Below are 15,323 nucleotides of genomic sequence, written 5' to 3' on the forward strand. Positions count from 1 at the left end.
AACTTGTTTATGAAGGCAAGACCGGATGGTTAGCCAGAACAGCATTGAAACAATTGCCTCAGAGACATCAAAGGCATGCATGAAGACATGAGCAGTGCATGGGATGAAGCAGAGACAGACGTATATAGAGAGACCTTTGTAACTGGAGAAATAAAATAAATCAAAATATGGAATAAATGATAGCACCAGATATTGCAACTTTTCCAGAACATGGCATATGCTCTTTTGTCTCAGCATCCAAAGACCTGTGGAAAACAAAAACAAAAATACTAAACACAACCTCAGGAATATTAACTGTAAAGGGTGAGCTACTAATATACAGCTCAAACCTGCAGTAGTGCACCGTATTACACTGCAGATGCATTTCTCTATGGTTTTATGAGATGCACCATTCCCAACAAGTCACAATAGTGCTATTACACAAAGCCTTTTTCAATTCTTCAAGAATAAAGGGATATTTGTTTCACTGGCATTAAGCGAGTCAGCCCTTGGGGCACATTTTATTTGAAAAGTGGGTTTTCTGAAAGCAGTATTCCTTTCTGAAACATCAAGCAGATTGCACTTTTCACAGATATATTACTTGGCCTTTAATATATCTGTGAAAAATGCACTTTAATGGTATACATTTTTAAAACAGACATATAGTTTCAAATAGCACCTTTTATCTACAACATTTAGGATAGAGATGAGTTTGGAAGTTTTCACATAGATACTAGTCCAAAAATAAAGTGGTACTTGTTATCATATTAAAAAAAAATCCATTAGGGTAGTACAACTTGATCATGTTTTAAGGGATTATCTCAGCTTTTCCTGAAATTATGTGCAAGCTATAAACAAGTCGATGCACAGGGCACGTTGAAAATAAACCAAATCAAGAAACAAGAAGCAAATTGAGAAATAAATCCAGTTGGCATTAAGTTCCGACATACCTCCTTGACACTTTGGGCAGGATCTGATCCTCTGAGTGTTTCTGTAACTCGGCCATGTAGCGGATTATGCGGGCATTACAGGTCAGCAGGTTTTTGGCAGCATGTAGCACCTGATCCCGCTGAGTGGAAGCAGCAAGAAGCTTGCAGGTCCCTTCCCGCATCCGACTTTCGAAGTCGATTTTTTCTTGGATATCAGAGACCTACAAGGAGGTAAGAGCAACTGATAGAATACTAGAGAAAGACTTGCATTTATTTAGCATAAACTCAGAACTCCCGAAGCATTTTACAACCAATTCTATTCATTTTGAAATGCAGTGACTGATACATTACAGGAGCCAAATTACACACAGCGAAGTCCCACAAACTGCAGGGCAATAATAGCCAAATTTAGTGATGTTGGTCAAAGAATAAATATAGCCCACATTATCGGTGATAACTGCCCGACTCTTCTTTGAAATAGTGCCATGGGACCTTTTGCATCCGAGAGAGTAGACATTTTAGCTTTTGACTTGAAGGTGGGACTTCCGACATTCCAGCACTGCAGTGGAGTTTCAGCTGAGATTCTGTATCAACAATCTTCCCTCCCTTAAGTACTCACTGAGCAATAGCTGACGAATGAAATGAGATTGGTGTTTCATATGGAAGCCGTTTTTCCGGTCTTATTTGTGATCCCTAACACATTTCATATATTCAGACATAGCAAAGATTTCCACACAATCTTGCTATAAATGTGTCAGAAGGTTTACTCTGCACTTTTAGTTTAGGCGTTAGGGAATAGGCAATCGTAAATTTTTATGTCCAGTCCGCATCACCAAGCTCTAAACATCACATTTCAAATGTCATATTTTTTGCTATAATGCAATATATTATTAAAAAAACCTAAAAATCCTGCAATTTATTAGCAGGTGTCACTGCCTTTGGCAGTTTGAAAGTCAGTACAATTTGTGTGGATTTTCTATTCAGAACAATAATCTATAAGGGTCAGGCTTGGATTAGGAACTAGAATCAGTGATGGTTCAGATCAAATACTCTGCGGCATGCAACGGGAAATTTATTAGTTTTTCTTTTAAAAGCCTTTCACCAACATTTTCAATGACAATACGAACTTCCTTGATTGTTAGAATGCCAAGGACTAAGCGAACCGTTTCCCTCCTAGCACAGCTGTCTCATCTGTAAGTTAGTCCTAAGAACAAGAAACTTAACATTGAATCCCATGGTTCAGATAAAGGAATAGAGAGAGAAGAGTCAGAGGAATGCACCACAGAAAAAGGCCCTTCGGCCCACCGAGTCCACACTGACCATCAAGCGCCCATTTACATTAATCCTACACTGATCCCTTTTTATCTCCACATTCCCATCACAAACCTACACACTTGGGGCAATTAACAGTGGCCAATTAATCTATCAACTTGTCTTTGCGATGTGGAAGGAAACCCAAGTTCCATAGGGAGACCATGCAAACTCCTCACAGACAAACACTCTCCACACAAATCGCGGTCGAACTCGGATCCCTGGAGCTGCGGGGCAGCAGCTCTAACTGAACACCGAGACACAGCGCAGCCTTTAAACAAACACGGTCACTTCCCATCCAGCAAAAAAAAAGCAGATTGGGAAGGAGACACGATCACAAGAACAGTATCACTAAATGAAACAGGCTTGCGTGCAAAACTCAAAAGGTAGCTACCACGTTGAATTATCAGGGCCCGAGTTACTTCCTACTTCTTTTTAATACGGAAGCTGGCAGTGGGAGGTGCGGCAAGGGAAATAGCTATCAGATAGTGATCAGATTATCAATCCTTGTGATATTTGAGAGAAAAATATTGGCTGGGATAAAGAGAGAACACCTCTGTTCTTTTTTTGAACAATGTCATCGGATTTAAATCCACATATGAGCTCTAAGATCCAAGTATTTGAATGGATCATGTTACAATGTTTTAAGGGCTTAGTAGATAGAAGGTTTAATAGAACATTACAGCATAGTACAGGCCCTTCGGCCCACGATGTTGTGCCGACATTTTATCCTGCTCTAAGATCTATCTAGCCCTTCCCTCCCACATAGCTCTCCATTTTCCTATCATTCATGAGGCTTTCTAAGAGTCTCTTAAATGTCCCTAATGTATCTGCCCCCACAACCTCTGCCAGCAGTGTGTTCCACACACCCACCATTCTCTGTGTAAAAAAAACTTACCCCTAACATCCCCCTTATATTTTCCTCCAATCACCTTAAGATTATGCCCCCTCATGTTAGCCATTTTTGCCCTGGGAAGAAGTCTCTGACTGTCCACTTGATCTATGCCTCTTTATCATCTTGTACACCTCTATCAAGTCACCTCTCATCCTCCTCCTCTACAAAGAGAAAAGCCCCAGCTCACTCAACCTATCCTCATAAGACATGCTCTCCAATCCAGGCAGTATCCTGGTAAATCTCCTCTGCAGCCACTCTAAAGCTTCCACATCCTTCCTATAATGATGTGACCAGAACTGAACATAATACTCCAAGTGTGGTCTAACCAGAGTTCTACAGAGCTGCAACATTACCTCGCAGCTCGTGAACTCAATACCCTGACTAATGAAGGCCAACACACGATACGCCTTCTTAACAACCCTAGCAACCTGTGCGGCAACCTTGAGGAATCTATGGACGTGGACCCCAAGATCCGTCAGTTCCTCCACACTGCTAAGAGTCCTGCCATTAACTTTGTATTCTGCCTTCAAATTCGATCTTCCAAAGTGTATCACTTCACACTTTTCTGGGTTGAACTCCATCTGCCACTTCTCAGCCCAGCTCTGCATCCTATCAATATCCTGTTGTAACCTACAGCAACCTTCTACACTATCCACAACACTGCCAACCTTCGTGTCATCAGCAAACTCACTAACCCACCCTTCCACATCCTCATCCAAGTCACTTATAAAAATCACAAAGAGCAAGGGTCCCAGAACAGATCCCTGCGGAACACCACTGGTCACTGACCTCCAGACAGAATACGCGCCATCTACCAGTACCCTCTGTCTTCTATGGGAGAGCCAATTCTGAATCCACACAGCCAGTTTTCCCTGGATCCCATGCCTCCTGACTTTCTGAATAAGCCTTCCATGAGGAACCTTATCAAATGCCTTACTAAAATCCATGTACACCACATCCATTGCTCTACCATCATCAATGTGCTTTGTCACATCCTCAAAGAATTCAATCAGACTTGTGAGGCATGACCTGCCCCTCACAAAGCCAAGCTGACTGTCCCTAATCAGTTTATGCTTCTCCAAATGCTCTTAAATCCTGTCTCTAAAAATCTTCTCCAGTAATTTGCCCACCACTGAAGACTCACTGGTTATCCCTACTCCCTTTCTTAACCAAAGGAACAACATTTGCCACTCTCCAATCATCTGGCACTACTCCTGTGGCGCAAAGATCATCGCCAAAGGCGCAGCAATCTCTTCCCTCGCTTCACATAATAACCTTGGATATATCCCGTTCGGCGTCATTGACTTGTCTATCCTAATGTTTTTCCAAAAGTTCCAGTACATCCTCTTTCCTCACGTCGACATGCCCGAGCATATTAGCCTGTTGTACGCCATCCTCACAAACGTCAAGGTCTCTCTCACTGGTGAATACTGAAGCAAAGTATTCATTAAGGACCTCCCCTACGTCTTCCAACTCCAGGCACATATTTCCTCTTTTATCCCCGATCGGTCCTACCCTCACTCTAGTCATCCTCCTATTCTTCACATATACGTAGAATGCCTTGGGGTTTTCCTTAATCCTACTTGCCAAGGCCTTCTCATGCCTCCTTCAAGCTCTCCCAAGTCCATTCTTAAGCTCCCTCCTGGCTATCTTGTAACTCTCCAGAGCCCTGTCTGATCCATGCTTTCTAAACATTAGGTAAGCTTCTTTCTTCCTCTTGTCAAGATATTCTACGTCTCGTCAACCATGGTTCCTCACTCTACCATCCTTACCCTGCCTCAATGGGAGAAACCTATCCAGAACCCCATGCAAGTAGTCCCTAAACGACCTCCACATTTCCGTTGTGCACTTCCCCAAGAACATCTGTTCCCAATTTATGCTCCCAAGTTCCTGCCTAATAGCATCATAATTGCCCCTCCCCCAATTAAATACTTTCCCATATCATCTGCTCCTATCCCTCTCCAAGGCTATGGTAAAGGTCGAGGAGTTATGGTCACTGTCTCCAAAATGCTGTCTCACTGAGAGATCTGAAACCTGATCAGGCTCATTGCCTAGTACCAGGTCCAGTACAACCTCTGCTCTAGTCGGCCTGTCCACATACTGTGTCAGGAATCCTTCCTGGACACACCTAACAAACTCTGCCCCATCTATCCCCTTTACACTAAGGAGGTGCCAATCAATATTAGGGAAGTTGAAATCACCCATGACAACAACCCTGTTATTTTTGCACCTCTCCAAAATCTGCCCCCCTGATCTGCTCTTCAGTGTCTCTGCTGCTATTGGTGGGTCTGCAGAATACTCCTAATAGAGTGATCGCTCCATTCCTGTATCTGACTTCCACCCACACTGACTCAGTAGACGATCCCTTCAGGACGCCCTCCCTTTCTACAGCTGTGACACTGTCCCTGATCAGTAAAGCCACTCCCCCACCTCTTTTACCTCCGTCCTTGTCCTTTTTGAAACATCTGAACCCCGGAATATCCAGCAGCCATTCCTACCCTTGTGACAGCCAAGTCTCTGTAATGATCACCACATCATAGTTCCATGTACTTACCCATGCTCTAAGTTCATTACCCTCGTTCCTGATACTTCTCGCATTAAAGTAGACACACTTCAGCCCATCCAACTGACTGCAATTTTGCCCTTTCAACTGCCTATCCTTCCTCACAGTCTTTCTACACTCTGCATCTACTTGTACACTAAGTGCACCAACCTCTGACCTATCACCCGGGTTCTCATTCCCCCTGCCAAAATAGTTTAAACCCTCCCCAACAGTTCTAGCAAACCTGCCTGCAAGAATATTGACCCCCTCCAGTTCAGGCATAACCCATCCCTTTTGTACAGGCTTTGGAAATATAGATTCCAGCAGATGGCAGAAATGTAGACTCAGTCCTTATGGCTCATCAGTTCTTCGATGGCATTCACTCCACGAGACAATAAGCCAACTTCTATACAAATAAGAGTCTTTTTTGGGTTGGCACAATAATTCAATCAAACAGTTGTTTGTGTCACTCAGAACCCGGGAGCAGCTGTCAGCATGATACTTGATGGTGAGCAAGCATAACATTATGACACATTTTCTAGATGTCTGATGCCAGAATTACTGATGCACAAACAGTAAACAGATACCTGATTCACAGCAAACTTAAACCCTTTTTTAGCCAACAACCAGTGCTGGTACCAGCTGTAGCATTGACCCGTAATTTTTACGCCTTTACCACTAATACCAGTACGACATGCTCATATGGACATCCTCAGATGGAAAGTTGTTACTGTAAGAGATCTGTAAATGAATATAGAGAACCTGGACAGTGATGGAATTTTCTATAAAATCCAGTCTACAGCAAATGGCTTCCACTGTCCCATTTTGAAATTATTGTGGGGTTTTCTAGTCTAGCTCCAAGTGAATGCGGATGCAACAGCCTAAAAACTGTCCCCAACCCAGCACTAAATGACCTCATTGAGAGGGACACAGGCTGTTTGAAGAGGGTTTTGGTGAAGATAGAGTTTATAGAGTCACACAACACAGATACAGCCACTTCAGCCCACCCAGTCCACGCCAGCCATCAAGAATCCATCCATACTAATCTCATTTAGCAGCATTTCACCCGTAGCCTTCTATGCCTTGACGATTCAAGTGCTCGTCTAGATACTTCTTAAATGTTGTGAGGGTCTCTGCCACCAGGTATTCCACTGGTACTTGGGACTCAGAGATAGTTGAAGCGGAGTGGAGAGAGCATTGAAACTCTGATCGAAATTCTGCTTCTCTTTCCACAGATGCCACCTGATCTGCTGTGTGTTTCCAACATTTTCTAATGTTTTTATTTCAGATTTTCAGCATCTGCAGTATTATTATTTTCATCCTCAAGTGGAAAGTGGTCCACTCCTTGCCTGACATGCACAATTATTTCTGAAACATGATATTTTACTTTGAGTTTTATAGTCACAGAATCTATTGCTGTTATTTTTAATTCTATCATTCTAACAAGCTCTCCCACAAAAGTGACAGGAACTTTCTAACTCTTGGGCAGTGATAACAATAGAAATGAAAAATGCCTCACTTGCTTGATCCACTTTCAGCAAAACTGAACACTTGCAGTATTGACAGTTCGCCATTAGATGGTGCCAATACATTGAATACCAGGTTGACAAATACTACCAACAAAACACTATATTTATGTTGCATTTAGACTCTGCATTACTCCGCACACAATAAGACCACAGAAAGGCTGCCAACTAAGCCTCTTCACAATTTCTAAAACACTACTTTTCAAATATTAGAGAAACAAAGGACTGCAGATGCTGGAATCTAGATGAAGAACACTATGATGCTGGAGGAACTCAGCAGGCCAGGCAGCATCCGTGGAGAAAAGCAGGTAGTCAACGTTTCGGGTCAGGACCCTTCTTCAGGACTGAAAATAGGAAAAGGGGAAGCCCAATATATAGAAGGGAAAAGAAGAGCAGTGATAGGTGAACAAAAGAGGGGAGGCGGGGTGGGCACAAGGTGGTGACAGGTAGACGCAGGTAAGAGATAGTGATAGGCAGGTGTGGGGGAGGAGGGGAGTGCAGCGTGGGTCAAAGGTAAGGAGAGAAAAGGGGGGTAGAAAAAAGAGAGATTGGCTAGGAAAGGGAAGAAGAGAAGAAGCGTGGTGGGGAGGGGTGGTGGTTTGTGGGGAAGGGGTGTGGGGGGTTACTTAAAGTGGGAGAATTCAATTTCATCCCGTTAGGCTGCAAGGTTCCAAAACAGAAAATGAGGTGCTGTTCCTTCAGTTTGTGCTTGGAATCCTCCTGGCAGTGGAGGAGGCCGAGGACTGACATATCTGTGATGGTGTGGGAGGGGGAGTTGAAGTGACTGGCAACAGGGAGATGCAGATCACGGCTACGGACAGAGTGCAGTTGTTCTGCGAAACAGTCACCTAGTCTGCGTTTGGTCTCACCAATGTTGATCACCAATATCTGGTGTCAAATATTGTCTATGTCAGTTACGAAATTAAATCATAAAAACCAACTATATTTGGCAATGGGAATAACAGAAGTGTTTTAAACCCAAACATTCACTCCCTCCAATACCTTGTATTTATGTAGTGAATTTAACATGGTCAAAAAAGGCTTGTGTTATAAGGAGAGATTGGATAGTCAGGGTCTGTTGTCCCTGGAGTGAAGGAGGCTGAGAGGTGACATGAGAGAAGTATGTAAAATTATGAGGCATAGATAGCGTTGATAGCCGTTGTCTGTTTCCCATGGTAGGGGTGTCTAAAACAAGAGGGCATAGGTTTAAGATGGGAGAGAATAGGTTTAAAGGCCATCTTTTTCAAACAGATTAGTAGGTATCTAAATGAGTTGCCAAAGGAGGTGGTGGAGGCAGGAACAATAACAACATTTGAGAGGTATCTGGACAGATACTTGAATGAGCAGGGTATAGAGGATTATGGAATTAATGCAGGCAAGTGGGATTAATGTAGACAGGCATGATGGTTGGCATAGCTGAGACGAAGGGCCTGTTTCTATGCTGTACAACTCTATGACTAAATATTCCAAGGTGCTTCCCAAGCAAGCTGTCGAACAAAATTCAATACCCAGCCACATAAGGAGATACTATGGCATTTGACTAAAAGCTTGGTCAATAAGGGAGGTTTCAAAGAGAACATTAAGAAACAGAAAGTGACTGAAGTGGAGAGGTTTATAGAGGGAATTCAGAATTTAGGAATCAGAACCAATGTCAGTCAACAGGGATGCATAAGTGACCAAGGTATGTGGAAAGCTGCAGGACTGGAGATTACTGAGAAAGGGAAGGCAATGGCACTCTGCATAGATAAGCTGAAGTTTCCCCCACATAATTATTGAATAGCCAAAGCTATATCTTTGATCCTTGCTACAAATTCCATTGATCCCCTGGCAAGCGTCAGATATCAATCCGGAGTATTTGCAAACTTGTTGTATTTGGTGTTCACGGGAAAATGTACCAGAAGGATGAACGATGGATTCAGTAGCAGCAGAGGTGCAGTCTGGCAAACTCAATGGAATTGCATACCGGGGTTCCTGGTGATAAGAACATAGCAACCACACAAATTAGGATGGGACTAGACCACTGCACCCATTGAGCTTACTCCTCAGTTCGATAAATTCATGGCCAATCTGACTGAAACGTCAACTCCCTATTCCCACCTACCCAGGTATTGGTATATTATTGTCACTTGTACTGAGGTACAGTGAAAAGCTTGTCTTGCATACCGATCGTACAGGTCAATTCATTACACAGTGCAGTTACATTGAGTTAATACAGAGTGCATTGAGGTAGTACAGATAAAAACAATAACAGTAAAGTGTCACAGCTACAGAGAAAGTGCAGTGCAATAAGGTGCAAGGTAGATTGTGAGGTCAGAGTCCATCTCATCGTATGAAAGAACTGTTCAATAGTCTTATCACAGTGGGGTAGAAGCTGTCCTTAAGCCTGGTGGTACGTGCCCTCAGGCTCCTGTATCTTCTACCCGATGGAAGAGAGAAGAGAGAATGGGTGGGGTCTTCGATTATGCTGGCTGCTTCACCAAGGTAGCGAAAGGTAAAGACAAGAGTCCAAGGAGGGGAGGCTGGTTTCCGTGACACGCTGGTCTGTGTTTACAAATCTCTGCAGTTTCTTGCGGTCCTGAGAAACCTTTCATCTCCTTATTTATCAAGTATCTATCTACTTCAGTCTTAAAAATATTTACCTTCCATCTCCCCACAAGGAAGAAAGTTCCAAAGACTTAAGACCCTCAGAGAAAAAAAATCCATCTAGTTTGTCTTAAATGGGCAACTCCTCATTTTGAGACAATGATTCCCTAGTTTCAGAAACATCCTCTCCATTTCCATTCTGTCAAGACCCCTCAGGATGTTAACTGTTTCAATCAGGTGCCCTCTTAATCTTCTAAACTCCAGCAAATACAAGCCTAGCCTGTCCAAACCGTCCTCATAAGGTAATCCACCCATACCAGGTATTAATCCTCTGCATTTACATCCCTCCTCAAATAAGATCAACACTGTACTCCAGATAATATCTCAAGGGCCCATATAAATGAAGCATAACCTTCCTACTATTCTACTCAATTCCCCTAGCAATAAAAAAATAACATTGTTATCTTACCTAATTACTTGTTCTATCTACATTCTAGCCTTCTGTGAATCATGCAGCAATACACCCAGGTCCCTCTTCATTGAAGAGCTCTGCAATCTCTCACCGTTTAGATCATTAGCTTTTTAATTTTCCCTGCCATAATAGGCAATTTCTTATTTTCCCACATTATAATCCAGATTTTTGCCCACTTACTTAAACTATTGACATGTGCCTTAAATCCTTGGCACAATTTATTTTCCTACCTATCTTTGTGCTATCAGCAAATTTAGCAACATCACGTTTCTTGTCTTTATCCAGTCGTTTGTGTAAATTGTTAAAGGTTGAGGCTCCAGCACTAATCCCTGTGACACACCACTCATTACATATTGGCAACCAGAAAAAGCTTCATTTATGCTTGCTCTCTGTTTTCAGTCAGCCAACCTATTCAGTAGAAACAAAGGACTGCAGATGCTGGAATCTAGATGAAAAACCTTGCAGCCTAACTGCATGAATATTGAATTCTCCCATTTTAGGTAATCCCCACCCCCCTTCTCCACAAACCCCCACCCCCACCATGTTTCTTGTCTCCTTCCCTTTCCTAGCCCTTTTCTCCCCCCACCCTTCTTACCTTTTACCCATGCCCGGTGGATCTGCTCTCCCTCCCCCCACACCTGCCTATCACTATCTCTTACCCGCATCTACCTATCACCCCCACCCGTGCCCACCCCACCTCCAGTCTTTTGCCCACCTATCACTGCTCTGTTTTTCCCTCCTATGTATTGGGCTTCCCCTTTTCCTATCTTCAGTCCTGAAGAAGGGTCCTGACCCAAACGTTGACCGCCTGCTTTTCTCTATGGATGCTGCCTGGCCTGCTGAGTTCCTCCAGCATCATAATGTTCTTCAGCCAACCTATTCATGCCAGGACATTACCTCCTACACCATGAGCCTTTATTTCCCACAGAAACTTTTGATGCGATGCCTTATCAAATGCCTTCTGGAAATCCAAGTTTAGTATGTTCACTGGTTCTCCTTCATCCACAGCACACATTCCTCCTTCAAAAATGATGGAGCTTCTGATGGTTGTCAGGGAATAAATAAAGTTTGTATTAGGGACCAAAGACTAAACTTTGATTGTTCAGTAATTATTGGGAAACCTCCTGTTCTTCTGGAAGGAGTGTTGGATCAGCAGGTTGATAAATCAGATGCCGTGGAGGTGCTGTGAGTCATGATGGTGTGGTAGAACTGGATTTCTTCACTGTGCACATTGGGTTTTGTGTTGTGCTTTCAGATAGTGTCAAGGGGTAGAATGTATCTTAGAAAAAGGAGGGGCCTAGGAGGACTCCAGTGTCAATGGTGTGACAGTGGGAAGAGAAGCCATTGCATGTTGTTCCCTGGCAATGGAAAGACAGGCAAGAAGATGGGCAATCACATCAACAACTAAAGGCAAGTTGAGTAGGAGCACTGAGAGGATATCACTGATAAGGCATCAAGTGAAGGGGAACATCTCCAGCTTCCCAAGAAGATACACATGTCCAACTAGACCAAACTGGTCTGGATCCAGTTTCAATCACTAGTGTGCAGATGCATCTCACCTCCTTTCAACACCTCAGCAGGTGACGTACCCGAGAATGGAAATATTTCAAGAATGTGATGAGGGAATGCTTAAATCACATGCCAAGAAGCCTGTACACACAATGTAACTACTCCTTTAAGGCCACTGGGATCATTATGGCCCCAAAGTAGAATTCAGCTGTACTTTTCAAAACCATATATTGTCATCACTTCAGCTAATTGCTTCATCCAGTGCACACTTCCATCATCTGCAAATGCTCACGGAAGCTATGGGGTTCAGGGAAGAGAACAGCGATGTCCTGACACACTTCGATAGCAAGAAAAAAGGTGGTATTGGCAGTCTTGAGGCACATAAAGGTGGCTAAATCCCCAGAGCCTGACTAAGTGTACCCTAGGATGTTGTGGGAAGGAAAGAAAAAAAATTGCTGGGGCGCTGGCAGAGATATTTGTATCATCGTTAGTCATGGGTGAGGTACTGGTTTGCTGGAAGGTGGCTAATGTTGCGCCTTTATTTAAGAAGGGCTACACACTACAGGCCAGTAAGCTTAACATCAGTGGTGGGCAAGTTACTGAATGGGATTCTGAGAGGCAAGATCTATCTGCATTTGGAAAGGCAAGGACTGATTAGGGATAGTCAGCATGGCTTTGTGTGTGGGAAATTTGTGTCTCACGAATTTGATTGAGCTTTTTTTTTGGAAAAGGTGACCAAGAGAACAGGGTGGTAGATATTGTCTACGTCAACTTTAGTAAGGCATGGTAGACTGGTCTGGAAGTTGAGATCACATGGGATCCAGTTTGAGCTAGCCAGATGGATACAAAATTGGCTTGGTGGTAGGAGGCAGAGGGTGGTTGCAGAGGGCGGTAGCAGAGGGCTGTTTTTCAGATTGGAGGCCCTTGATCAATGGAGAGAATGGGCTAGAGTAGGCGTAGGGGGAACCCAGCCACAATCAGAAGCTCAGTGCTTGCCCTATGTTAATCCAGGTATGGGAACATCCAGTTTACATTAAGGAGAGGACCCCACTGAACAACAACAGCAGGGTTATCATTGCTGCCTAAGCCAATGAACATCAAAAGCTTGTACATCCTCACTGTACACGTGGGAAACTCTGGCCAGCCAAGAAGAAAGGGAACAGCAAAAAGCAGTTGCCAGAGCCCACGTCACACACAAAAACAAACACCTGACTTCACTCAGGAGCTTCCTCATGACAACCATTGTGAGGAGATGTGGCAGACTCGACCTGCAGACCTTGCCAGTGGGATCACCATGGGCATTACACAGCTTCTCACAAAGGCAAAGGAGATCACCTTGTAGGCCCTAAGCCACACATCCCATGTTTACAGATGCAACATGGAAAGCATCTTACCTGGATGCACCACAGTTTGGTATGGCAACTGCTCTGCCCAAGACCGCAATAAATTGCAGAATTAGGAACGCTGCCCAGTCCATTACACAACCAGCCTCATCTCTATTGACTCTGTCTACATTTCCTGCTGCTTCGGGAAAGCAGCCAACGTAATGAGGAACTCCTGCCACCCCAGTCATTCTTTCTTCTCCCCTCTCCTATCAGGCAGAAGATGCAAAGGTGTGAGCGCACATACCCCCAGACTCAAGGAGAGCTTCTATCCTGCTGTTATCAGACTCTTGAACAGACCTGTCGTATACTAAAGATGAACTCTTGATCTCCCAATCTACCTTGTGGCCCTCGCATGTTATATTACCTACCTGCACTGCACTTTCTCTGTAACTGCAACACTATATTCTGCATTCTGTTTTCCTTTTACTACCTCTATGTACTTAGGTGTGGCATGATCTGTCTGGATGGCACGCAAACAAAAGCTTTTCACTGTATCTTGGTATATGTCACAATGTTAAACCAATACCAATTAGACAATGTGATGAAACTGGGCAATTCCAATAGCATTCTGCTCGGTTATAAAATTAGAATCAGACCAGAACATGTGAACCTGAAAACAATCCCAGCACAGGAGACGATTCTTTTGTTGCTCAACCCCAAAGGTGACAGATAGTTAATTCCTACTGAGCTGGTCAGGTAGCCTGGATCTACAGCGAAATCTCACATTGAGCACCCACTCCCTGTACTACCCCCACTCTCCTGCCCACCACAATACAGTACTGAGCCCTAGTGCATTCACATATGAAGAACCAACTACCTCTGACCCAAACGAGATTTTAAAAAAAATTCCCAACGAACCTAACAGAATCGAGTCCCATCAGCCTCAGCCTTGGGTAGGGATACAGGCTCCATACCTCCAACCTGTGTTTGCAGCAAGCTAGGCAACTCCTTTAGGTCTGCACACTCCTCGGGAACAGAATTCAGGATTTTGCCAGAACTAACTTCTAAATTTTGCATTGTACCCATCAATGGGAAGATATAACTATCGTGTTCGGATACGTGAAGAACAATGTTGGAATTCCTCCAGAGACACTTCACTGCGACATGATCAGACACTGAGATCTAGTCAAAGGGTGACGGCAGAAAAGATTTAAAGAAGATAAATCTTTTGCTCCTTTAGGGAGGCAGCCACTGTGAGTGTTGCCCCGGGTGTCTGCGTTCTGAAGACTGGAATGGACCAAAGTGGGGTTGAAGACCTTAGGTGCACAGCTGTTCTGCAGCGATCAAACGTATCGAAAAGGCTCTGAGAAGAAAGCCTTTGATTGGGGCTCTCGGTCGCCCTCAGGTGAAGCCGATTCCGGTTGCACCGACCCAGCCCAGGCCGCTGATTTAGTGCTGCCCAGGTGTTTAAGCAAGCTGCCAGTCGGTCACTGCAGCCCCGGCCGCGCCCCGAAGCACTCACCCTGGCCTCCGACACCATCCTGCTGCTGGCGCCGCCGATCTCTCGCGCTGTGGAACGTCCCCGGGCCCGGGCCAACATTCGAATCTCGCGCGCTTCCGGGGTAACCAAGGGCGGTGCAGGCAACCTGTAAACCCGTGCTCGCTAAATCTCCACTTTACACATATCCAACTAGCAACATCCGTCTCCACTTTTATTTCCCCCCGCCTTTTGCAAACAGAATATTCCGGGTGCTGCTTCTATTCCGCGAGAGAGTCGTCACCGGCTCTGCCCGAGGGTGGGAAGTATTAAGCGACGCCGCCAACGCTCCCTGTCTCCTGATGCAAGATGGGAGTTGTGATACAAAGGCAGCTTGCGGCGGTGTGGTTGCAAAACTTGACAACCGGGAAACAAGGCAATAATCAGGAATCTGGGGGTTCTGTTGGATGTTCCGGAAAATGATGACGGCGAACTCCCGTCATTTGATTACAAAGCCGATGCACGACGCGGTGTGGGGAATTAAATCATCGATCAAAATGCACAATGCTGCAAATACTCAGCAGGTCAGACAGCATCTCTGGAGCGAGAAATAGTCAACGTTTCAGTTCATTGCCCTCTCTCAGCTAGTTAACTTAGCTTCTCGCTCCAAAGTTGCTAGGGCGCCTATTGGATATTTCCAGAATATGCAATATTTTAATATATAAATAAATCATCGGAACTGTTGCAGCCCGCCGGGTGAGATTGCAGGGACTGC

General features: G+C 44.3%; 1 protein-coding gene across 3 annotated transcripts in view; it reads right to left on the reverse strand.

Moving 5' to 3' along the window:
* rtkn2 (rhotekin 2) overlaps positions 1-14,999 on the reverse strand; it is a 46,269-nt gene extending 31,270 nt beyond the window's left edge. The window contains exons 1-3 of one of the 3 annotated variants that reach the window (XM_052027848.1): positions 14,594-14,992; positions 930-1,129; positions 187-245 (exon numbers count right to left, since the gene is read on the reverse strand). In XM_052027848.1, coding sequence (XP_051883808.1) covers positions 187-245; positions 930-1,129; positions 14,594-14,671 — 337 coding nt within the window. In that variant the 5' untranslated portion in view covers positions 14,672-14,992. Of the gene's footprint in view, positions 1-186; positions 246-929; positions 1,130-14,593 lie in introns of those variants that run through there. The other 2 variants (XM_052027850.1, XM_052027849.1) reach the window with 2 other exon arrangements.
* Positions 15,000-15,323: the final 324 nt, after the last annotated feature.

This window comes from Pristis pectinata, chromosome 12 (genome assembly GCF_009764475.1).
Source record: "Pristis pectinata isolate sPriPec2 chromosome 12, sPriPec2.1.pri, whole genome shotgun sequence".
Taxonomy (NCBI): domain Eukaryota; kingdom Metazoa; phylum Chordata; class Chondrichthyes; order Rhinopristiformes; family Pristidae; genus Pristis; species Pristis pectinata.